Source organism: Pristiophorus japonicus, chromosome 2 (assembly GCF_044704955.1).
Source record: "Pristiophorus japonicus isolate sPriJap1 chromosome 2, sPriJap1.hap1, whole genome shotgun sequence".
NCBI lineage: Eukaryota > Metazoa > Chordata > Chondrichthyes > Pristiophoridae > Pristiophorus > Pristiophorus japonicus.
Genome location: NC_091978.1, coordinates 279,346,917 through 279,372,692, shown reverse-complemented (window position 1 = coordinate 279,372,692; position 25,776 = coordinate 279,346,917). Strand labels below are relative to the sequence as shown.

The following is a 25,776-nucleotide window of genomic DNA, read 5'->3' as shown; positions in this document are numbered from 1 at the left end:
ATGAGATCATCACAAACAATGAAGGCACTTAGAAGTCGACATACAGTCGACAGCACCTCCCAAACCCACGGCCTGTACCAACTAGAAGGACAAGGGCAGCAGGCGCATGGGAACACCACCACCTGCAAGTTCCCCTCCAAGTTACACACTATCCTGACTTGGAAATATATCTATGGGAGTACCTTCACCACACGGACAGCAGCGGTTCAAGAAGGCGGTTCACCACCACCTTCTCAAGGGCAATTAGGGATGGGCAATAAACACCAGCCTTGCCAGTGACACCCACATCCCATGAACGAATAAAAAAATATATGCCTCCTGAAGAAAAAAATAATTATTTTCAAACAAGCCTTATTAATCTAAATTATAATCTTTGTCATCTCAACAATTCAGAAATAACCATACAGGGCACACACCAAATAGATTGGCAAACCAAAGGCAAGTATTTTCGGACAAATTTCCCATCAAAAGCATGTAGTGTAATTATATGCTTCATAGCTATTTATAGTTTATGCAGCAAAGTATTTTGTTTGAAGTGAAGTTACATTGTGCAATGAGTAAGATACTGAAGTGAAGCAAACAACACACAGGCTGAGAAATGCCCAAAAAACAGCACTGCTCACACCTGTATTGCAGCAGAGATGACTCGGCTAACATTTGAAAGTCAGTCACGATTTGTCTTTATCCACACCTGATTTTACCATTGCTAAGAAAGTATAGATTCAAATATTCCATAAGAAAAATAGAGCAAACTGGTACAATAAACTAAAAATAGTTAATTCCCAAAAATATTGAAAGGGGTGAAAGAAACCAATAAATCTGAAGAAAAATGTAAGATTTCCTTTCAGCTGTACACACTACTGTACTTGTTGTTATGTATCATCAAAACCAAGTCAGACATTTTAGGCATAATTTTACAGAGTATAATCATTACATCGGCTTTAGTTGATGCCACTAATTCGTAAATTATAACCAGGACACAAAATCTGAGTCAAATGCTGGGGCCCCAAGATATTTTTGATTATACCATTGAACCCAGGCCATCATCTAAACATTGCAGTATTGGGGCGCGCAGTTCGAATAATCCGGAAATGTAGCGCCTGGCGAGACAGGCGGATAAATCTCCGGGAATTGGCCTCTTTTAAAAAAAAAAAAAAAATTGTTGGGGGCGGTAACGTGGTGCTCACAATGTCCCTCTACTTATTTTAAAGGGGAGGGCTGCTGCGAGCTCTGCAGCCACTTTAGTGACATCCACTGGGCCACCAGGGAGGGTTTCAACCGGGCCTGTTGACGACCCGGCCGAACCAGCATCTGCCACTGTAGTGCCGACTGCAAAGTCAGCCGACAAAAAAAAAGATGGCGGCCGCAGCACAAGGTCCTCTCCTTTAAGGGTGGACAGGGTGCCCCAGCCATCACAGCTTCGTGATCCACAAAGCTGTCGGTGGCATCGCCCTATGCTAGCTCGCTCCCGTGGACCAATTTGCCCCGCGGGATGCAAAGGGGTCTGCACAAGGTGTTGGCGTGCACGGCGATGACATCATCGCCGTATACGCCGAGGCAAAAATTGCAAAGATGGCGTAAACCCGTTTTCGCCACCGCCATCCCGGGGCAATTCCGAGCGGGTCGCTTCCACCACCTGCCCTCAGACCAAAGCCCTCTAGTGCCCCAGCAACGCCACCGGGAGGTGCAAACAGGCCTTTTTGAGAGGGACGATTTCGGCCCAATTGTCTCTATAGCTTTTATGAAATACAGCTCTGGTATGCAAAAGTGTTAGAAGCAGCTTTTTAATGTTTTTTTTCTGAATTATGTTACTCTATCATTTGTATTATTTCTATTTATAGATCAATATTTTGGATGCAAAAAGAAGCATGAACATTGGAATATTTCTGAAACAATTCAAAAGGTAAGATACCCTTTTCAGAAAAACTCTGAATATCGTATTTTTTTTACTGTATAATAAACTCTGGCATAGCTTGGAAACTTGCTAATTTGTTGCTAGTGCATAACAGACTAAAGATTCTGCTTAAATTTCAGGAGCTGATGGTGAGGCGGGGGGGAAGGGGGAAGAGTCCTATATGTTATTAATCTTTGTGAAAATTGTCCCCATGGAAAAATGAATGTATTTATAGCACAGCTTGGTATTTTAATACTGGTCGGGCAGCTCATAGTAGTAATCACATCTGCTTTGCATTTCTCACAAGTTTTAATGGAATATTGCATTAAAGCCAGTTTTTGGGGATGAATTGACAAAATCAGAAGAATAGTGTTGAGGTTTAAAACCTCATGCTCCACTGCAATATTTAATGATGATTGAACTAGGTTTAAAAATCACTCTCTAATGCTCTACCTTTACCAAGTTTTAAGAGTTCAAAAATGTCTAATATGAGTAAGGTGTTCCCCTTAGTCACTCATACGTTACAGCAGCAGAGCCAGGATAGATTATCCTATTCAGAGGGTCCATAGACCCTAGCAATGTCTACACCACTTCAATCTCAGCAGCGATGTGCTCAATAACATCTTATGTCATGAGCTGAATGACCACCTGCAATTACCTTTCCCGAGAGAGGCTGTACTACCTGTAGCTCTGAAGATAACTGCAGTTACCAGTTTCTGTTCTGTGGTCTCCTTCAGGATTACACTGGCATTGCCCAGTTCATCGTATTCATCTATATCTAGAAGGTCTGCCTTCTACATTGATCTCACTGCATCCATTTTCCCATATTGACAAGCAACAAATTGGAAGAGCCTTTGAATTATGCTTGTGTGTGATTATTGGCCACTGATGTTGTCTGCTGCCCATATCCTAAGTCGCACCAAGTCCCATTCACCCATCACCCCTGATCTACATTTGCTCCCGGTGCAGCAACGGCTCAAATTTAAAATTCTCATCAATGTGTTCAAATCCCACTCCCACCCCTCCCTATCTCTGTAACTTCCTCCAGCCCTACAACCCTCCAAGAACACTACATTCCTCCAACTCTGGCCTCTTGTACATCCCCGATTTCCTTCGCCCCACCATTGGCGGCTGTGCCATTAGCTGCCTAGGCCCTCAAAATAGCTCAGGCCTCTTGTTAAGGACAACGGGGAGCTGGCGCTAATGGTGCCTGCCCAATGTTTGCACAAAATTTTAATTGTCCCATGTTTTTTAAAGAATTGACAAAAACCTGCATTGGTGGGGAAACAAAAAAGCAGGAAAGGAATAGCAATGAACATCAAATTATAATAACTAAATAAAAGAAAAAGGAAGACTTGCATTTATATTGTGCCTTTCATGACCACCAGACATCTCAAAGCGCTTTACAGCCAATGAAATACTTTTTGACGTGTAGTCACTGTTGTAATTTAGGAAAGTGGTATAATATTGTAAAGGACAATAAATGGTCTCCAGTTGTCTTGGACCCCCTTGCCACTGGACCAAGACCTTGTTCAGCTAAGCCCGTGTGGTTCCTGGTGTGCAGCTGCCACCCCACGTTAAAAGAACTCACGCACAAGCATCTTCCACTTCATTAGTATGAAGTTCGGAACCTGGAACGTCAGGACCCTCATGGACAATTCCAATAGCAACAGGCCAGAACGCCGCACCACCATAGTTGCCTGGGAACTCAGACGTTTTGACATTGATATCGCCGCCCTAAGCGAGACCCGGCGGGCAGGGGAAGGCCAGTTGAAGGAACATGGTGGAGGTAATACCTTTTTCTGGAAAGGAAAACCAGAGAAAGAACGCCGTCTTCATGGAGTCGGCTTTGCCATCAAGAATGAGCTGGTCGACCGCCTCAAAGACTCCCCCTGTGGGGTTAACGAACGCCTCATGATTCTTCATCTCACCCTATCCCGGAACCAATGCGCCACAGTCATCAGTGCGTATGCCCCTACACTCGATGCAACGGATGAGGCTAAAGAGGGTTTTTATTCCAACCTCGAGACATCCTTGTCCCGCGTCCCTACGGGTGACAAATTGATTCTCCTGGGTGATTTTAATGCCAGGGTCAGCAAAGACACAGCCCTCTGGGGAGGCGTGATTGGCAGGGGGTAGGGAAAGCCAACTCCAGCGGTACCCTACTCCTGACAAAATGTCTAGAACATGAAATCCTCATCACCAACACCCTGTTCCGTCAGAGGGACAAATAAATACAAGGCATCATGGCAACACCCTCGCTCCAAACACTGGCACCTGCTCGACTATGTCATCGTCCGAGCCAAGGATCGCAAGGATGTGCGCATCACCCACGCCATGACAGGAGCTGATGACTGTTGGACGGACCACCGTCTAATCCGATCCATCATCAACATTAACATAGCCCCAAAGCAGAGGGGACAGCAAAAATGTTAATGCCGGGGCACTGAGAGACCCAGCTAAGGGAGCCCTATACAGCCAGTGCCTCACAGCTAATCTGGCGTGCCTCGATGATCCTGAGATGTTGAATGCCCACAGTGCTTGGTCTGCCCTCCAGGCCTCTATAACCAGTGCCTGTGATGAGACACTTGGTCACTCAACCAAAAAACATCAGGACTGGTTTGATGAAAATGATCAGGAGATCGAAGAGCTACTAGATCGCAAGCGCAAAGCATTCCTGAGCCTCAAACAACAACCCAACTCAGGAGCTGCAAAACAACATTATAGGCGGCTCAAGGCTGCGGTCCAACAAAAAACCCGGGACCGAAAGAACAGGTGGTGGATGGAGAAAGCACAGGAGATACAACAACTGGCCGACAGCCATGATATGCGAGGATTCTTCATCGCAGTCAAGGCCACCTACGGTCCAAACTCCCAAGGCCGGACCCCACTCCTGGCCAAGAACGGGGCAACACTCATCAAGGACACCGAGGCTATCCGGGCCCAATGGAAGAAGCACTTTGAAGATCTCCTCAATTGAGACTCTGCCTTTGACTTGAGTGTTCTCGACTCCATCCCGCAGCATGCGACCCGCCACCAACTCGGTGAAACTCCAACGTTACACGAGGTAGGCAAAGCCATAAAATAGCTCAAGAATAACAAGGCTACAGGTGTGGATGGAATCCTTGCTGAGGCGCTAAAGTACGGCAGAGAGGCACTGTTGGCGCGGATACATGACCTCATCTCTCTCAGCTGGAGGGAGGAGAGCATGCCAGGAGATCTCAGAGATACAGTGATTGTGACCATTTTTTAAAAAGGGGACAAGTCCGACTGCGGCAACTACAGGGGAATCTCCCTGCTATCAGCCACTGGGGAGGGTGTCGCTAGAGTTCTTCTCAACTGTCTTCTCCCTGTGGCCGAGGAGCGCCTCCCGGAATCACAATGCGGATTTCGTTCCCTACGGGGCACAACAGACATGATCTTTGCAGCGCAACAGCTGCAGGAAAAATGCAGGGAGTAGCGCCAGCTGTTATATATGGCCTTCTTCGATCTTACAAAGGCCTTTGACACTGTCAACAGTGAGGGTCTATGGAGTGGTCTCCTCCGTTTCAGATGCCCCCAAATGTTTGTCAACATCCTTCGCCTGCTTCACGACGACATACAGGCCGTGATCCTTACCAACGGATCCATTACAGACCTAATTCACGTCCAGACCGGGGTCAAACAGGGCTGCGTCATCGCTCCAACCCTCTTTTCTCAATCTTCCTCGCCGCCATTCTCCACCTCACAATCAACAAACTCCCCGCTGGAGTGGAACTAAACTACAGAACCAGTGGGAAGCTGTTTAACCTACGCCAACTCCAGGTCCAAGATCACCCCAACCTCTGTCGTTGAGCTGCAGTACGCGGGCGATGCCTGCGTCTGCGCACATTCTGAGGCTGAACTCCAGGATATAGTCAATATATTCACTGAGGCATATGAAAGCATGGGCCTTACGCTTAACATCCGTAAGACAAAGGTCCTCCACAGCACTGCCCTCAAGATTCACGGCACGTCCCTCGACAACGTGGACCATATCCCATATCTCGGGAGCCTCTTGTCAACAAAGGCAGACATTGATGCGGAGGTTCAACATCGCCTCCAGTGCGCTAATGCAGCCTTCGGCTGTCTGAGGAAAAGAGTGTTTGAAGACCAGGCCCTCAAATCTACCATCACGCTCATGGTCTACAGGGCTGTAGTAATACCCGTCCTCCTGTATGGATCTGAGGCATGGACGATGTATAGAAGGCACCTCAAGCAGCTGGAGATATATCACCAACAATGTCTCCGCAAGATCCTGCAAATCCCCTGGGAGGACAGGCGCACCAACATCAGTGTCCTCGTCCAGGCCAACATCCCCAGTATTGAAGCACTGACCACACTCGATCAGCTTCGCTGGGCAGGCCACATAGCTCGCATGCCAGATACGAGACTCCCTAAGCAAATGCTTTATGTGGAGCTCCTTCATGGTAAATGAGCCAAAGGTAGGCAGCGGAAGCGTTACAAGGACACCCTCAAAGCCTCCCTGGTAAAGTGCGACATCACCACTGACACCTGGGAGACCCTGGCCAAAGACCGCCCAAGGTGGAGAAAGTGCATCCGGGAGGGCGTTGAGTTCTTCGAGTTTCAACGCAAAGAGCGTGAAGAGGTCCGACGCAGACAGCGGAAGGAGCGCGTGGCAAACCGGCCCCACCCACCCCTTCCCTCGATGAATGTCTGTCCCACCTGACTCTTGTATTGGACTGTTCAGCCACCAGAGAATTCACTTTGGGAGTGGAAACAAGTCTTCCTCGATTCCGAGGGACTGCCTATGATGATGGTAGGAAAGTAATGTAATGTTGTAAAGGACAATAACCCAACCTCGGGTACGCTTACTCCATTTCTCCCATATTGACGAGTAACAGATTGAAAGAGCCCGTGAACCTTATTATCGGCCTTTGGAGTTGCTTAAGGTGTTAATTAATTAATTAAATACATTAAAATGGCAGGATGGGTGATGTGTCAGTGCTGCAACATGTGGGAGCTGGTGGACCCCATTGAGGTCCACGGTGGCCACGTCTGCGGTAAATGTCTGCAGCTCGAGGAACTTCGGCTCCGCATTGATGAGCAAATGAGCTGCCGACACTGCAACACATCAGGGAGGGGGAGAGTTACCTGGACACTGTGTTCCAGGGGATAGTCACACCCCTTAGGTTAACTAACTCAGATTTGGCTAGCGGTCAAGGACAGGAAGGTGTGACTACGAGTCAGGAAGGTACGGGGATCCAGGAGGTAGTGAGGAGTCTTGGCCCTTGCTCTTGTCTAACAGGTTCGAGGCTCTTACTCCCTGTGTGGAAGAGAGCAGGGACTGCAGGGAGGATGAGCAAACTGACCACAGCACAATGGTACAGGAGGCCATTCAAGCGGGGGGAGCAAAAAGAAACATTGTAGCAGTAGGTATGATTAGGGGGATAGATACAGTTCTCTGCAGCCGTGAGCGTGAGTCCCGAAGGCTGTGTTGCCTGCCTGGTGCCAGGGTTAAGGACATCTCCTCAGTGTTGGAGAGGAACTTGGAGTGGGAGGGGGTAGATCCAGTTGTCATGGTCCACGTGGGTACCAACAACATAGATAGGACAGACAAGAAGGTTCTGCAAAGGGATTATGAGCAACTAGGGGCTAAATTAAAAAGCAGAACCACAAAGGTAATAATCTCTGGATTACTACCCGAGCCACGAACAAATTTAGGTTAAATAAGGTCAGAGAGCTAAACTCGTGGCTCAAAGACTGGTGTAGGAGAAATGGAGTTTGGTTTCTGGGGCACTAGCACCAGTACTGGGCTAAGAGGGAGCTGTTCCGTCGGGACGGAGTCCACTTGGAACGTGCTGGGTCTAGGGCCCTGGCAAACCGAATAACTAGTGCTGTAACGAGAGCTTTAAACTAATTAGTGGGAGGGGGGGAAGGGTTCAGATGAGCAGAAACCTAAAATCTCAAAGAACAAGATGAAGGCAACAGAGCAGGGTAGCATCGGGAGAAACGAAAACCAGAGCGTGACAGGAAGGGAGAGAATCTATAAATATAAGAGTGTATCAGAAACTGGGGCCATAGCAGGAGAAAATCTAAGAAAACACATTTAAAAGCTCTTTATCCGAATGCACGCAGCATTCGTAACAAATTAGATGAGCTGTTGGCACAAATAATTACAAATGGGTATGATCTGGTAGCCATAACTGAGACGTGGTTACAAGGTGACCAAGACTCAAACTAAACATTCAGGGGTACTTGACAATCCAGAAGGACAGGCAGAAAGGAAAAGGAGGTGGGATAGCTCTGTTGATAAAGGATGGAATCACTGCAATAGTGAGAAACGATATTGGCTCAAATGATCAGGATGTTGAAACGGTTTGGGTGGAGATAAGGAATAATAAGGGAAAAAGTCACTGGTGGGCGTAGTAGCAACTCTGTTGATCGGAATTTAAACCAAGAAATAGTGGGGGCTTATAAAAAGGGAACAGCAATAATCATGGGTGATTTTAACCTCCATATTGATTGGACAAATCAAATTGGTCAGGGTAGCTTTGAGGAAGAGTTCATAGAGTGCATAAGGGACAAGTTCTTTGAGCAGTATGTAATGGAACCAAGCAGGGGCCAGGCTATCTTAGATCTAGTCCTGTGTAATGAGACAGGTTAATAAACAATCTCCTAGTAAAGGATTCCCTTGGAATGAGTGACCATAGCATGGTTGAATTTCAAATTCAGATGGAGGGTGAGAAAGTTTGATCTCAAACCAGCGTACTAAGCTTAAATAAAGGAGACGACAAAGGTATGAGGGCAGAGTTGGCTAATGTGGACTGGGAAAATAGATTAAAGTGTAGGACGGTTGATGAACAGTGGTGTACATTTAAGGAGATATTTCATAACTCAAGAAAAATATATTCCAGTGAGGAGGAAAGAGTGCAAAAGAAAAGATAGCCATCCATGACTAACTAAAGAAATAAAGGACGGTATCCAATTAAAAACAAGGGCATACAAAGTGGCCAAAACTAGTGGGAGGACAGAAGATTGGGAAGCTTTTAAAAGCTAGCAGAGTGTGACTAAACAAATGATTCAGAAACGGAAGATAGACTATGAAAGTAAACTAGCCAAAATATAAAAACAGATAGCAAGATTTTCTACAGGTAAATAAAAAAGAAAAAAGTGGCTAAAGTAAATGTTGGTCCCTTAGAGGACAAGACTGGGGAATAAATGATGGGGAACATGGAGATGGCAGGAACTCTGAACAAATATTTTGTATCAGTTTTTACGGTAGAGGACACTAAAAATATCCCAACAGTGGATACTCAAGGGGCTATGGGGGAGGGAGGAACTTAACACAATCACAATCACTAAGGAGGTGGTACTCAGCTCCCCTGGACCTGATTGCTTGCATCCTAGGGTCTTAAGAGAAGTAGCGGCAGGGATAGTGGATGCATTGGTAGTAATTTACCAAAATTCCCTGGATTCTGGAGAGGTCCCAGATTGGAAAACTGCAATCCTTAAAAAAGGAGGCAGACAAAAAGCAGGAAACTACAGACCAGTTAGCCTAACATCTGTGGCTGGGAAAATGTTGGAGTCCATTATTAAAGAAGCAGTAGCAGGACATTTGGAAAAGCATAATTCAGTCAGGCAGAGTCAGCATGGATTTATGAAGGGAAGTCATGTTTAACAAGTTTGCTGGAATTCTTTGAGGATGTAACGAACAGGGTAGATAAAGGGGAACCAGTGGATGTGGTGTATTTGGACTTCCAGAAGGCATTTGACAAGGTGCCACATAAAAGGTTACTGCACAAGATAAAAGTCCACGGGGTTGGGGATAATATATTAGTATGGATAGAGGATTGGCTAACGAACAGAAAACAGAGTCGGGATAAATGGTTAATTCTCTGGTTGGCAATCAGTAACTAGTGGGGTGCCGCAGGGATCAGTGCTGGGACCCCAACTATTTACAATCTATATTAATGACTTGGATGAAGGGGCTGAGTGTAACATAGCCAAGTTTGCTGACGATACAAAGATGGGAGGACACAAAAAACCTGCCGAAAGAACTAAGACAGACTAAGTGAGTGGGCAAAAATTTGGCAAAAAAAAAATCAAAGAGCAAGTTATTATTTAAATGGAGAAAAATTGCAAAGTGCTGCAGTACAGCGAGACCTAGGGGTCCTGGTGCATGAAACACAAAAGATTAGTATGCAGGTACAGCAAGTGATCAGGAAGGCCAATGGTATCTTGGCCTTTATTGCAAAGGGGATGGAGTATAAAAGCAGGAAAGTCTTGCTACAGTTATACAGAGTATTGGTGAGGCCCCATCTGGAATACTGCGTGCAATTTTGGCTTCCATATTTACGAAAGGATATACTTGCTTTGGAGGCAGTTCAGAGAAGGTTCACTAGGTTGATTCTGGAGATGAGGGGGTTGACTAATGAGGAAAGGTTGAGTAGGTTGAGCCTCTACTCATTGGAATTCAGAAGAATGAGAGGTGATCTTATCGAAACATATAAGATTATGAAGGGACTTGACAAGGTGGATGCAGAGAGGATGTTTTCACTGATAGGGGAGACTAGAACTCGGGGCATAATCTTAGAATAAGAGGCCGCCCATTTAAAACTGAGATGAGGAATTTCTTCTCTCAAAGGATTGTAATTCTGTGGAATTCGCAGGCTCAGAGAACTGTGGAAGCTGGGTCATTGAATAAATTTAAGACAGAGATAGACAGTTTCTTAACCAATAAGGGAATAAGGGGTTATGGGGAGAGGGCAGGGAGTGGACCTGAGTCCATGATTGGATCAGCCATGATCGTATTAAATGGCGGTGCAGGTTCGAGGGGCCATATGGCCTACTCCTGTTTCTGTTTCTTATGTTCTTATGTTTTATCATAAGTGCAATCCACATGCCTCTGTTAAAACCACACAACTTAATTAACCAGCAGTAAAGAAAGAAAATTCTATGGTGCTGTGCCAAGTAGCAACAATATTTTACTTTAGTACGTGCCAACAGGAGTGGGAGTAACCTAACCGAGTAACAGCTGTGGCTCAGTGGGTGGAACATTTGCTTCTGAGTCAGAAGATTATGGGTTCAAGTCCTACTCCAGGGACTTGAGCACATAAATCCAGGCTGACAGTGCTGAGGGAGTGCTACACTGTCGGAGATGCCGTCTTTCGGATGAGACGTTAAACCGACACCCCATCGGCTCTCTCAGGTGGACGTAAAAGATCCCATGGCATTATTTTGAAGAAGAACAGGGGAGTTATCCCTGGTGTCCTAGCTAATATTTATCCCTTAATCAACATAACAAAAACAGATCATCTGGTCATTATCACATTGCTGTTTGTGGGAGCTTGCTGTGCACAATATGGTCAGCGCGTTTCCCACATTACAACAATGATTATACTCCAAAAGTATTTACTTGGCTATAAAGCGGTTTGAGACGCCTGGTGGTCATGAAAGGCGCTATATAAATGCAAGTCTTCTTTCTTGTACTGCACACAGGGGACTTAAAAAATATCAGCCAAAAGATCAAACAGAAGTCACCAAACCCCACCGGCTCTTTCAGCTATGTTCGCCAATCACATTTGTTACTCAAGGGCTGTGAATTGGGAATTTCTACAGACCATCATAATCAAGGCATAATATACTTCTGCCAAAACTGGGAAAGGAGGAATGAAGCAAAAGGGCACGTGGCCCAAAGAAGAAAGGGAAGATTTGTGATCAGGATCAAAGTTGGCATATTAATAAAATAGAGGAATTATCCGCTCTCAAAACAAAAAATACTAAGCAGCTCCACATCAAGGCCCATTAGTTATGCTCTATTGGGCTAGCTTGGCTACAGTGTATTATCTTGGTGACCAAGACGGGAGAAATTTTTCCTTGCACAACCACAAAGTGCACATAAGGTTCTCCCTCAAGCTACCCAGCAGAGTATCGGGACCCAGCAGAGTATCGGCGTATCGGGACCCAACTGCTTTGTTATGTCTTCCTTGCTTGGTATTACATGACTGAAATGTGCATTATGCACTAATGTAGCGACTAATTAATCAAACTATCGAAGCATCAAGGGGAGTCTCCACAGGGAATCTTAGTAGACAATGAAGGGGTCCAAACTGATTATGCTTCCAGTGTCTTTCCATCAGTTTCATGTTCTCTTTCTCGGTCAGTGCTTGATCTGTTCTGTTTTTGACTCTTGACTAAAAAAGAATTCTCTCAATTTTCTCTCCTTCCCTTCATCTCCCTTGAAAGCGTTGACACCTCACTGGGATACAGTTTCTCAGCGATACCTCACTTAAGTGCCCACTGTAATCTCAGAACCTCAGCTGTCATCAACTCTTTCAGCAAGAATACAAAATAGGGCCTTCCTGATCTGTACAACTCAGCTGCCTTAACCTGCTGAGGCAGTGGGAGAGAATGTTTTTACTGCTGTAGTTAGTGACATTGCCCATGAAGGGAGCAGATGCATTCACCTATACCTTCCGTGCCACTGCCTAAAGGATATCATGACTTTCTGCTATCGCACAGGTGACAGAATGATTTCTGTTGCTTCTAAAGTTACGTAATGTGGATTTGTTGCATCTGCAACCGGCATAGATGTCTAGAAAGTTATCAGGCCTAAGATGTTCCAAGTCAAACTGAATAGAAATTTGCAAAGTCTTTAAGTGGACATAATTATACATGTCACTCATAATTCCAATCTTCTCTTTCTCCTACAATCTGTAGGCTTCCAAAACAAGTGTTTGGTGTCACCTAAGCATTGTTTCTTGATTGATTGATTTATTTATTCTTGGCTCCTTTCTTTCCAGCCTTGTGCTGTACTGGAGTATGGGCCTTAGCCGCCTTCTAGGTTGTCCTCATGAATTTCTTACAGTCTGCACTGCAGGAAGAAACATAAGACATCCCGAATATCAGCAAAACCAATAGTCATGACAGATGATTACCTGGCCCCCATGCCTCTTAAACTAACCAATATTCTGGCCTATACCTTGCTAAGTGGGCATCTGATACTATTCAAGTCAATACAGAGCTTTGCACGTGTTGAATGCCTGTCTACACTGTCCCTTTCACACTGGTTATAGAATTATACAAGGTGGATTGCAGTCTGTCTTGATATGATATACAAAATGTAAAAGGTCTCCAATATACACTTTCTGATCCTGCTGATGTGACATTCAGTTTCTAAAGCTAGGAGACAGGATGATGTACTGTATTGTAGCAATTTTCATGTTTGAATTTTTAAAAGTGTATGTCGATGTGCTTACCTTGCCACATCCTCTGGCATTAATAAGTGTTATATATATGGCAGATTGCCTTTCCAGCACCACCTCCAGTTAAATCCACCTCCTATTCTTTGAATTTCTAGACATCGTCAAATGCATTGTATCAGTGCCATTTTCTAGTGCGTTGATGTTACTGAGCAGAAACTTGGGGCTCAAGGGCCTAATTTCTAGCGCGACAAGTTTTTAATGAGTCATTTCCCAGGCTTATTTTGATTCCACATCTTAATTAACTGCAGTAAATAACCACACAAGAACATGTTCTTGTTGCTCAGCAGTAAATATGCTCCAGTCGGTTATTTTTTGCTGAGAGATTAACATAGACATGTCAGGACAATTTTGCCTTCACCGTCTAACGATTCCCTTGTATTCAAAATCTCCCAACTCACTTACCCTCTGCACTATTTCAGAATGGTAACTGTCATTTAATAGATGACTGCTAAAAGGACAAATCACTTAAAAAAAATTTAAAATTTAAACTGCGCATTCTTGCTTTTGTTAAATATTTGAATGAAGATGTATAGAGGCTGCAGGAAATAAGATACTGTACCATATCTTTTAGCTAGTATTACTGGTTGCTGTTTCCAAGATCACTTACCTGAGTTGCAATTATGAGAGAAGAAAATACTGCAGCAGCGACCTGATTATGGTAGGGCCTCGGGGGGGGGGGTCTCTTCCAAATGAAAACAAAAGCGAGAATGCACTGTTTAAATTTTTAATTTTATAAAGTGGTTTGTCCTTTTAGCAGTCATCTATAAAATGACAGTTATCATTCTGAAATAGTGTAGAGGGTAAGTGAATTGGGAGATTTTGAATACAAGGGAATCGTTGGACAGTGAAGGCAAAATTAGTTTGAACAGTTTCCCATATTAATACATTTTGGCACAAATGATCATGCTTATTCGAATTTTGAAGAAATTCATTGACTTATCAACAGGCAAACATGAACCTGCAAAAGGACAAAAAATATATAATTGTTTACTTTGGGCTGTTAATTTTAGATTAGTCTTTTAGTAGTGATCCAGTTTACCACAATACAGTGGATGCTGTTTATTGGGGTCACCTATGGGACTCATTAAATTGGCTGCAATTCATAGATGCTGCACTATCTAGGATCCTCAACTCAGTGGTTAGTTTGTTGCAGAAGCTCTGGCCTGCCTGTGAAATACAGGAAAGCTCGAATCCTTGCATAACAGTTGACTGCTGTTGCCTCGTATCCACACGGTAACACCTCGTCTCCCTATCTGCCTCATCCAATTCCCTCACTTGCTGACAGCTAAAATATTAACCTCCTCACACTGACCGGCCTGAAGACAAACAAGAATGTTGTGATCACCTATGCTGCTGATCTTGTTGGCCCTGGCTCAGTGATTGAACTCTCACCCCTCAGTTAGATAATTGTGGATTCAAGCCCCACTCCAGAAACTTGAGCACAACATTTAGGCCGACACTCCAATGCAGTACTGAGGAAGTGCTGCACTGTCGGAGTTGCTGTCTTTCAGATGAAATATTAAACCAAGATCCAGTCAGCCCTGTCTGTCGGATGTAAAAAATTCCGTTGCACTATTTGAAGAAGAACACAGCGGGTTCTTGTAGTGTCGTAGCCAATATTTATCCATCAATCGGTATCACCAAAAGATTATATCGTAATTTATCTGATTGCTGTTTGTGGGACTTTGCTGTGCACAAATTGGCTATCACGTTTGTCTACATAATAGTGACTACACTTCAAGAGTAATTTATTAGCTGCGAAGTTCTTTGGTACATCCTGAGGATTGAAAGACACTATGTAAATGCAAGTCCTTTGCTTTCCGTTACGTGTGTAGCTTCTGACTCTTGGCCTACCCATTCCATGCAAGTAAAATTCATTGTTCGTATATGCAACTCAGTTACACTGTGCATATATGCGTACAAAAGTGACTGCTCTATATGACTATCTAGTATGACATTAAACCACATAGGTTAGGAAAGTCCCACGGTCCATCCTTTATTTGTGCTAAGCTTGCCGAGTCCAGCTGGTGTATCAGTTGGCCTCAGCATTCCAGGATAAGCAGGAGGAAAATTGGCCAGGTTTTCTGCTAAGGATTGCATTGAACTGATTAGAAGTGGCAGCATAATACCTTTGTTCAAATACCAAAGTGTTCTATTTCCCAGCACGACTGGACAGAAGCTCGTGTGTGTATATATAGGAACTGTGGAGGTGATTACTGTACTGCATTACAATGAATTAGAATGTCCTTTCTGTATTCCTGAGGATCGCGGCATTAAATGGGGAATGGAATACACTTCTTGTTCTTCCTCTTTTTCTTTTAATTTATACCCCCACACCACCTCTTTCTCTCTTGAAAGTGTTTACTCAATGCCGGGGTATAGTTCCATGGGCATTGGTCATCATTGAGTACCTTGCACAAGGGGCTATCCTTTATATCTGAACCAAGGTAATAACTGTTGGCAAGTTACTCAACTCTGAGCTAATTTTGTTCCTCACAAATTATAGAATTGTGCCCTACTCTGAGACACCTTGGGTGAGAAATTTGGTGTGTAGTGCTTCATTTAGCAACCCGGAGGGGCGTTTATACAGCACAGGTTGTAGCGCCCCACTGGGAAATTTGGTTCAGGTTTATCGGCGGCGTGAAATGCTGGGATTGAGGGAATTGAGTGTAATATCTCCAAGTTTGCGGATGACACTAAGCTGGGTGGTGGTGTGAGTTGTGAGGAGGATGCTAAAAGGCTGCAGGATGACTTGGACAGGTTAGGTGAGTGGGCAAACACGTGGCAGATGCAGTATAATGTGGATAAATGTGAGGTTATCCACTTTGGTGGCAAAAACACGAAGGCAGAATATTATCTGAATTGTGGCAGCTTAGGAAAAGGGGAGGTGCAACGAGACCTGGGTGTCATGGTACCTCAGTCATTGAAAGTTGGCATGCAGGTACAGCAGGCGGTGAAGAAGGCAAATGGTATGTTGGCCTTCATAGCGAGAGGATTTGAGTATAGGAGCAGGGAGGTCTTACTGCAGTTGTACAGGGCCTTAGTGAGGCCTCACCTGGAATATTGTGTTCAGTTTTGGTCTCCTAATCTGAGGAAGGACGTTCTTGCTATTGAGGGAGTGCAGCGAAGGTTCACCAGACTGATTCCTGGGATGGCAGGACTGACATATGAGGAGATACTGGTTCGACTGGGCCTGTATTCACTGAAGTTTAGAAGGATGAGAGAGGATCTCATAGAAACATATAAAATTCTGACGGGACTGGACAGGTTAGATGCAGGAAGAATGTTCCCGATCTTGGGGAAGTCCAGAAACAGGGGATATAGTCTAAAGATAAGGGGTAAGCCATTTAGGACTGAGATGAGGAGAAAGCTTTTCACTCAGAGAGTTGTTAACCTGTGGAATTCCCTGCGCAGAGAGTTGTTGATGCCAGTTCATTGGATATATTCAAGAGGGAGTTAGATATGGCCCTTATGGCTAAATGGATTAAGGGGTATGGAGAGAAAGCAGGAAAGGGGCACTGAGGTGAATGATCAGCCATGATCTTATTGAATGGTGATGCAGGCTCGAAGGGCCGAATGGCCTATTCCTGCACCTATTTTCTATGTTTACCACCTCGCCGTCTAACTACAGTCAGATCATGATGTCAATATGCGTGCTGCGACCCTCTAGTGCCCCGCTTGCAAAATTAGGTGTGTTCGCCTCATTTAGCATACGTCGTTGAACACGCCGGAGAAACCAGGCCGTCCCAATTTCTTTAAGCGATACCTGGAGGCTATTTGAAGGGAGGAGCAATAAAATTAATCGAAGGTCACAGTGAGTGCAATGTTTCGACAGTGTACGGTGCGTGAACTTCTTGCATTGCAGCGGCAGATTTATTTGACTGTACAGGTTCCTTGCAACTTAAGTTTGACAATTAAATGGGTGCATTACTAGCACACCAGCGTTGCCTTCCACATGCTCTTATTAGGCAGCATCAACATAGAAGGGCTGTTGGCCACTTCAGTCCACGACTGAGGAGACCCCACAGACGTCGGGACAGGAGGACTTATCCCCCACAGGTTTACCGGGAGCAATGCTCATACCTCGACATGTCGGACGAGCAGTGAGTCAGAGAAGGCTCCACTTCTGAAGGAAGGTCCTCACAGAGATATGCCATCTCCTCCAGCCTGACATCGGCCTGTGATGTGATAGCTGCTGCCACGTCAACCATGGCACATGCCATCACCTCTGGGACTCCACTGTTCCCCATTTTATTTTTACTCCGGACAGGGATGTACAATTGTTGAAGTTCATCCATGTGATTTTTAAATGTTTGCCATTGCCTATCCACCGTCAACCCTTTAAATATCATTCGCCAGTCTATTCTAGCCAATTCACGTCTCATACCATCGAAGTTACCTTTCCTTAAGTTCAGAACCCTCGTCTCTGAATTAACTCTCCATCGTAATAAAGAATTCTACCTCGAACAACAAGATTGCCAATTAGTCCTTTCTCTTTGAGCCCATCTCCCTCTGGAGCCGGTCAAGGTTGGGCTCGATGGGTTGCTGAGAGGCTCGGGCAATGCTTGAGGTGTCCTTCGCCAACCTCAGAGCAAGTGCATCCATGTTCTGCGGGACCCTTTCCAATGCACCCATGAGCTCGCGATGCATTACCACATTACCATGGACTCTCTCGACATAGCCTCCAAGTCCAGGTCCACATCTGAGTGTCTCTTGAGCAGGACTCATGGGCCGACTCACTCTCTGGGGAGCTGGCCCCCGAACTTCCCCTCGAGCTGGGCATTGCTACAGGCCACTAAGGCCAGGAGCCTCCGACTCTTCAAAGCCCAGGAATGGCGTATCTTCCATCGAGGTGGTATCCACGCGGTGCAGCTGATGGAGGTTCCCGCTCTGTTACGAGATTTTCATCCTTTTTCTCCTTGTCACCACCATCATTCGAAGTCAACAACTCACGGGCAGGCTGCTGCGCTTCTGGCTCATCATCTGTAAGCTCAAAGCAACAAAACTGTAGTTCGCAGCGAGGGGAGGGGGCAGGAAGGAAAGAAGGAAGTGGCATTGGACAGTTATGTGTAAAGGGAGTAAGGCATGTGGTATCAAGGGTAAAGGGTCTGACATAAAACGCAAAGGGCATTAACATTACCGTCGATGTCCCCAGGGGCCTCAGCTTCGCCAACTGCTACCGCATCAATTGGTGTGCCCATGAGGGCAGAGACTCGCTCCTCCACCTCCATGGGGTCCTGAATGTCACACTCCCCTCCTCCGGTGCATCTCTGTTCACACCTGTTCTGTGCCAGTTTCGACTGCAATAACAAACACAAGAAAGTGTGAGTGAGTGAGCAGCTCATCGTGTGCCACATGTACCTTCCATAGTTGAATAGCTACTACTGGTATGGAAGTGTGCAGATCTCCATTTGAACCTGCATGACTGCGCTTAGTGACTGTGTGAATGGTGGGATTAGGTGACAACTACCTAAGATGAAGGATGAGGCTGAAGTGTTGCGAACATATATCAAGAGTGAAATGGTCAGGCTGAGTAGGGAAGAAGGTTAGCGCCACTTCAATGGCCAGGGCATGGTTGCTGAACTGAGCCTGAACTTTTATGGTGCCTTCACCAACGAAGACCATAGCCTTGTACACATAGTGAAGGAGCAGGCCATTGTGTGAGACAGTGAAGTTCACATTATGGCATTGTAACATTAATAGAAAGGGTACACACCCTGACGACTTTAGTGAGGTTGTTGAACTTCTTGCGGCATTGTGTCACAGTTGTGGACACCGTGACCTCCCTGGGTACTGTGACTCCTATTCATAAGCACCTGGAGGGAGTCATGGGAGAGCCTGGGTGCAGCAGTGCACCTTTATGCAGTGCTTGTCCATGTTCACAGAACCACAATGCCGCAGAACACTGACAGAACAACTGTCAAAATCAATGCGGACATGTTTACTTTAAGGAAACCAGCTGACTAGCATCATCAAATTATGTCATCAGAATCGCTTCCTTTTAATTGGCCAGGAACCTCGCAGGGCAGGCTTAAGAAGCCCAATCTAGGGAAGATTCTTCACACAGTGCGGGCTGGAGCCAGGAGCGGGATCGCCATCCGCCACCGATCCCCCGGACTCACCATGGTTGGCGAGATCGCCACCAAAGAATGACAATTTGGTATTGGCTGCCAGCACCAGTGAAACCATACGCTGGTGAGAGTGAGGGCCTTGGGAGAGGTTAGGAGAACGTTGGAAAGAAAAAAAATTCCATTGGTTTAACGTGTTAGCACACTGAGATGAAGTGGTAAGATACAGCCTGGCAGCTACAATTCCCTATGTAGAGTCCCCAAACTCATTTGGCCTTCGGGGAAGGAGGTGGAAGAGACCAGTGGCTTCATCACAACTGAAAAGGAAAATCATTTGCAATCGCCAAGCTTCTCTTGTGGATCAGTAGAGGCTAAAAGATCATGTTGCCATTCTAATTACAACAGTGGTAGTATGCTTGGCTCTGGAATAAAGGACTGGTCATGATTTAATACAAATTGGAAAGCTTAGTCCAAAGCCTTAAGGATATTTGATGCAGGAGATTGATGTTTTTTTCCATGAATAGTGGGCACTTCATAATATTGTTTTCTTAAAGGAGTTGCAAGTCTAGATCGAGTACTTTTTGTGGAAACTACTTCCCCAATGTCTATTTGCAGAAATGACAAAAAATATATCTGCTTAATAAATTGACTTAAAAAGGACTATTATCCACAATTAGAAACTGGGTGTTAATCTCGCCATTTTTTTGTTTATTTTAAAGGCAGTGCAGGGCAAGGCTAGTTCATTCATTCATTTTCTTACCAGGACAGTTCTATATAGAATTTTGTTACCATCAGGACTGGCAGTGTTGCTCATTTTGTGCCTCTCAACAGCCACTTAACTACAAAGTAAAGGTGAGCAACAAAATTGTGCAGCTTTGTTTCACTGATGCTGCTAATTGTGGATTTTGAAAGATTGGTCTCGTGACAATAGCACCAAAACTTTTGTTCTTAGGTATGTGTAATAAACATTCATGGCACCGTGGGTGGCTCTGCTGCACAGGAGGGCAGGAAAAAGAGTGGGAGAGCGATAGTGATCGGGGATTCAATTGTAAGGGGAATAGATAGGCGTTTCTGTGGTCGCAACCGAGACTCCAGGATGGTATGTTGCCTCCGTGGTGCAAGGGTCAAGGATGTCTCGGAGTGGGTGCAGGACATTCTGAAAAGGGAGGGTGAACAGCCAGTTGTCGTGGTGCATATAGGTACCAACGATATAGGTAAAAAACAGGAGAGATCCTACGAGAAGAATTTAGAGAGCTTGGAGCCAAATTAAAAAGTAGGGCCTCAAAAGTAGTAATCTCAGGATTGCTACCAGTGCCACGTGATAGTCAGAGTAGGAACCGCAGGATCGCTCAGATGAATGCGTGGCTTGAGGAGTGGTGCAGAAGGGAGGGGTTCAAATTCCTGGGCCATTGGAACTGGTTCTGGGGTAGGTGGGACCAGTACAAACCGGACAGTCTGCACCTGGGCAGGACCGGAACCAATGTCCGAGGGGGAGTGTTTGCTCGTGCTGTTGGGGAGTAGTTAAACTAATATGGCAGGGGGATGGGAACCTATGCAAGGAGGCAGAGAAAAATAAAAGGGAGACAGGCAAAAGATAGAAAGGAGAATAGTAAAAGTGGAGGGCAGAGAAACCCAAGGCAAAAAATAAAAAGGGCCACATTCAGCAAAATTCTAAAGGGGCAAAGTGTGTTAAAAAGATAAGCCTGAAGGCTCTGTGCCTCAATGCGAGGAGTATTCGGAATAAGGTGGACGAATTAACTGCACAGATAGCAGTTAATTGATATGATGTAATTGGCATCACAGAGACATGGCTCCAGGATGACCAAGGCTGGGAACTCAATATCCAAGGGTATTCAACATTTAGGAAGGATAGGCAGAGAGGAAAAGGAGGTGGGGTGGCGTTGCTGGTTAAAGAGGAAATTAATGCAATAGTAAGGAAGGACATTGGCTTGGATGATGTGGAATCGCTTTGGGTGGAGCTACGGAATACCAAAGGGCAGAAACCGCTGGTTGGAGTTGTGTACAGACCACCAAACAGTAGTAGTGAAGTTGGGGACAGCATCAAACAAGAAATAAGGGATGTGTGCAATAAAGGTACAGCAGTTATCATGGGCGACTTTAATTTATATATAGATTGGGCTAACCAAACTGGTAGCAATGCAGTGGAGGAGGATTTCCTGGAGTGTATTAGGGATGGTTTTCTTGACTAATATGTCGAGGAACCAGCTAGAGAGCTGGCCATCCTAGACTGGATGATGTGTAATGAGAAAGGACTGATTAACAATCTTGTTGTGCGAGGCCCCTTGGGGAAGAGTGACCATAATATGGTAGAATTCTTTATTAAGATGGAGAGTGACACAGTTTCTTCAGAAACTAGGGTCCTGAACTTAAGAAATGGTAACTTCGACGGCATGAGACGTCAATTGGTTAGACGAGACTGGCAAATGATACTTAAAGGGTTGACAGTGGATAGGCAATGGCAAACATTTATAGATCACATGGATGAACTTCAACAATTGTACGTCGCTGTCTGGAGTAAAATTAAAACAGGGAAGGTGGCTCAACCTTGGCGAACAAGGGAAATTAAGGATAGTGTTAGATCCAAGGAAGAGGCATATAAATTGGTCAAAAAAAGCAGCAAACCTGAGGACTGGGAGAAATTTAGAATTCAGCAGAGGAGGACAAAGGGTTTGATTAGGAGGGGGAAAATAGAGTATGAGAGGAAGCTTGCCGGGAACATAAAAACTGACTGCAAAAGCTTCTATAGATATGTGAAGAGAAAAAGATTAGTGAAGACAAACGTAGGTCCCCTGCAGTCGGACTCAGGTGAAGTTATAATGGGGAACAAAGAAATGGCAGACCAATTGAACAAATACTTTGGTTCTGTCTTCACGAAGGAAGACACAAATAACCTTTCGGATATACTAGGGGACCGAGGGTCCAGTGAGAAGAAGGATCTGAAGGATATCCTTATTAGGCGGGGAAATTGTGTTGGGGAAATTGATGGGATTGAAGGCCGATAAATCCCCAGGGTCTGATTGTCTGCATCCCAGAGTACTTAAGGAAGTGGCCCTAGAAATAGTGGATGCATTGGTGATCATTTTCTAACAGTCTATCAACTCGGGATCAGTTCCTATGGACTGGAGGGTAGCTAATGTAACACCACTTTTTAAAAAAGGAGGGAGAGAGGAAACGGGTAATTATAGACCGGTTAGCCTGACATCAGTAGTGAGGAAAATGTTGGAATCAATTATTAAGGATGAAATAGCAGCGCATTTGGAAAGCAGTGACAGGATCGGTCCAAGTCAGCATGGATTTATTAAGGGGAAATCATGCTTGAGAAATCTTCTGGAATTTTTTGAGGATGTAACTAGTAGAGTGGACAAGGGAGAACCAGTGGATGTGGTGTATTTGGACTTTCAAAAGGCCTTTGACAAGGTCCCACATAAGAGATTGGTGTGCAAAATCAAAGCACATTGTATTGGGGGTAATGTATTGGCGTGGATAGAGAATTGGTTGGCAGACAGGAAGCAGAGAGTCGGGATAAACAGGTCCTTTTCGGAATGGGAGGCAGTGACTAGTGGAGTGCCGAGGGCTCAGTGCTGGGACCCCAGCTGTTTACAATATACATTAATGATTTGGATGAAGGAATTGAATGTAATATCTCCAAGTTTGCAGATGACACTAAACTGGGTGGCGGTGTGAGCTGTGAGGAGGATGCTCGGAGGCTGCAGGGTAATTTGGACAGGTTAGGTGAGTGGGCAAATGCAGCTGCAGTATAATGTTGATAAATGTGAGGTTATCCACTTTGGAGGCAATAACATGAAGGCAGAATGTTGGGGAAGTCCAGAACCAGAGGTCACAGTCTAAGGATAAGGGGTAAGCCATTTAGGACCGAGATGCGGAGGAACTTCTTCACCCAGAGAGTGGTGAACCTGTGGAATTCTCTACCACAGAAAGTTGTTGAGGCCAATTCACTAAATATATTCAAAAAGGAGTTAGATGAGGTTCTTACTACTAGGGGGATCAAGGGGTATGGCGAGAAAGCAGGAATGGGGTACTGAAGTTGAATGTTCAGCCATGAACTCATTGAATGGTGGTGCAGGCTAGAAGGGCCGAATGGCCTACTCCTGCACCTATTTTCTATGTTTCTATGAATGATGGCAGATTAGGAAAAGGGGAGGTGCAACGAGACCTGGGTGTCATGGTTCATCAGTCCTTGAAAGTTGGCATGCAGGTACAGCAGGCGGTGAAGAAGGCAAATGGCATGTTGGCCTTCATAGCTAGGGGATTTGAGTATAGGAGCAGGGCGGTCTTACTGCAATTGTACAGGGCCTTGGTGAGGCCTCACCTGGAATATTGTGTTCCGTTTTGGTCTCCTAATCTGAGGAAGGACGTTCTTGCTATTGAGGGAGTGCAGCGAAGGTTCACCAGACTGATTCCCGGGATGGCCGGACTAACATATGAGGAGAGACTGGATCAACTGGGCCTTTATTCACTGGAGTTTAGAAGGATGAGAGGGGATCTCATAGAAACGTATAAGATTCTGACGGGACGGGACAGGTTAGATGCGGGAAGAATGTTCCCGATGTTGGGGAAGTCCAGAACCAGTGGACATAGTTTTAGGCTAAGGTGTAGGCCATTTAGGACTGAGATGAGGAGAAACTTCTTCACTCAGAGTTGTTAACCTGTGGAATTCCCTGCCGCAGAGAGTTGTTAATGCCAGTTCATTGGATATATTCAAGAGGGAGTTAGATATAGCCCTTACGGCTAAAGGGATCGCGGGGTATGGAGAGAAAGCAGGAAAGGGGTACTGAGGTGAATGATCAGCCATGATCTTATTGACATGGTGGTGCAGGCCCGAAGGGCCGAATGGCCTACTCCTGCACCTATTTTCGATGTTTCTAAACCTGGGAGGCGATATTGCCCCGCGCCTCGTTTGGGGCGCACAATTTGAACTAACTCAATATTTCGCGCCCGGCGATGGGCCACAAAATGTTGCAGAATTGGGGTCTTTGTTTTCAAAAATTGTGCAAGGCGGTATCGGAAGCGTGATTCGCCTCCATGGGTTGGAAATGGGGCACGAAGCTTTTAAAGGGGAGGGCCGTTGCGAACTCTGCAGCCGCTTTCCTGGTGCCCATTGGGCCACCAGAGGGTTTTGGCCGGGCCAGCCAGGGGGTGCCGGGCTACATGTTGCCGGCCCAGCCAAACTAGTGGCCGCCATTGTCAGGCCGACTGCAAAGTCTCCCGACAAAATAAATATGGCGGCCGCGGCTCAAGGCCCTTCCCTTTAAGGGCAACCGGGGCGCCCCAGCCACGACAGCATCACGACATGCGAAGCTGTCGTTGGCATCGCCCCACGCCGATCTCGTGTCCTGTGGGGAAATTTCTCCCGCGAGACGCAAAGGGGTTGGCGCGAGGCGACAAGGGTTGCCGAGCACATGATGATATCATCGCTGTATGCGCCCCCGCCTGCGGCGAAAAGTAAGGGGCACAGCGCAAACCTGTTTTCGCTCGCGGCATCTCGAGGGCAATTCCGGGCGGGTCGCTTCTGCCACCCACCCCAGGGCGATAAATCATTAGCGACCCGTTAGCGCCTCCCGCGGTGCTAATGGGGCTATAAAAAGGGGCAATTTCAGCCCCCTGATTTTAAATCCGAATCCAAGAGTAAACTACCATTCAAGTTTTTAAATTGTTTGTATGCACAGCTTGTGTAGTTTGTATTGAAAGTTATGGTTAATTTCTTGGTTACTGTTGATCTTCTTTGTACTTTTAATGATTAATTTGAACTTTGAAACCTTGAGATCTATGCTTTCCCCATGAGGAAAAAATAAATTTATGGTTGAGCAACAGATAGGGGCTTTGTAGCAGTTTAGTAGACCATTTGTTTAAAACTCCAGTGGTAATTTGTCGGGTGCGTGCTTTGTCTCTGGTGGAGTTTGTGCTCCAAAGTGATCTTCTGCCACCTGCAATTGAAGTAAAATCTCTGTAAAACAGATACAAAGTGGTAGCTGATTCATTGTTGAATTAATTCTGGCTGAGTGAGTAATTTAATTTCTAACTGGCTGTTTTAATTTCCCCAGTGGAAAACTGCCACATCTTTCTCTAAAAACTCATTAACAAAGGATTAAGAAGCAACAGCAGATTTTTCCAAAAACTGTGGATTGCAATTTTACTACCCCACTTTCCAGAGCAAAAAAAAACACAGGTAGTTGTGCAGCAAAGGAAAAGCTAGCTGTTCCAGCTTATCTCCAGCCTTACTGCCTGTCTCTGACCTCATTGCTGTTCAGCAACAGCAGCCATTCCTTTTTCAAATTGTCTGCCTAAACAACCAGCTGCAATTTCAGAGTCTTCTCTTTCCAAAGACACTGGTAATATCAATGATGGAGCGGAATCATCTGCACCCTGAAGTAACTCCATTCATTCAACTTCAAACTTGTCTGGGAATCTATTTCGAGCACCCTGACCCTGGGGAAATGTACTATCTTAGTGTCAACCTTGACTCAGTGACAGTACTCTCGCTTCAGAAGGCCATGGATTCAAGCTCCACTCCAGAGACTTGGGCACA

At 45.4% G+C, this 25,776-nt stretch overlaps 1 protein-coding gene across 1 annotated transcript in view; it reads left to right on the top strand.

Annotated features, from left to right (window-relative positions):
• fhdc1 (FH2 domain containing 1) overlaps nt 1–25,776 on the top strand; it is a 114,495-nt gene that overhangs the window by 11,019 nt on the left and 77,700 nt on the right. The window contains exon 2 of the mRNA XM_070862330.1: nt 1,842–1,903. Coding sequence (XP_070718431.1) covers nt 1,842–1,903 — 62 coding nt within the window. The remainder of the gene's footprint in view (nt 1–1,841; nt 1,904–25,776) is intronic.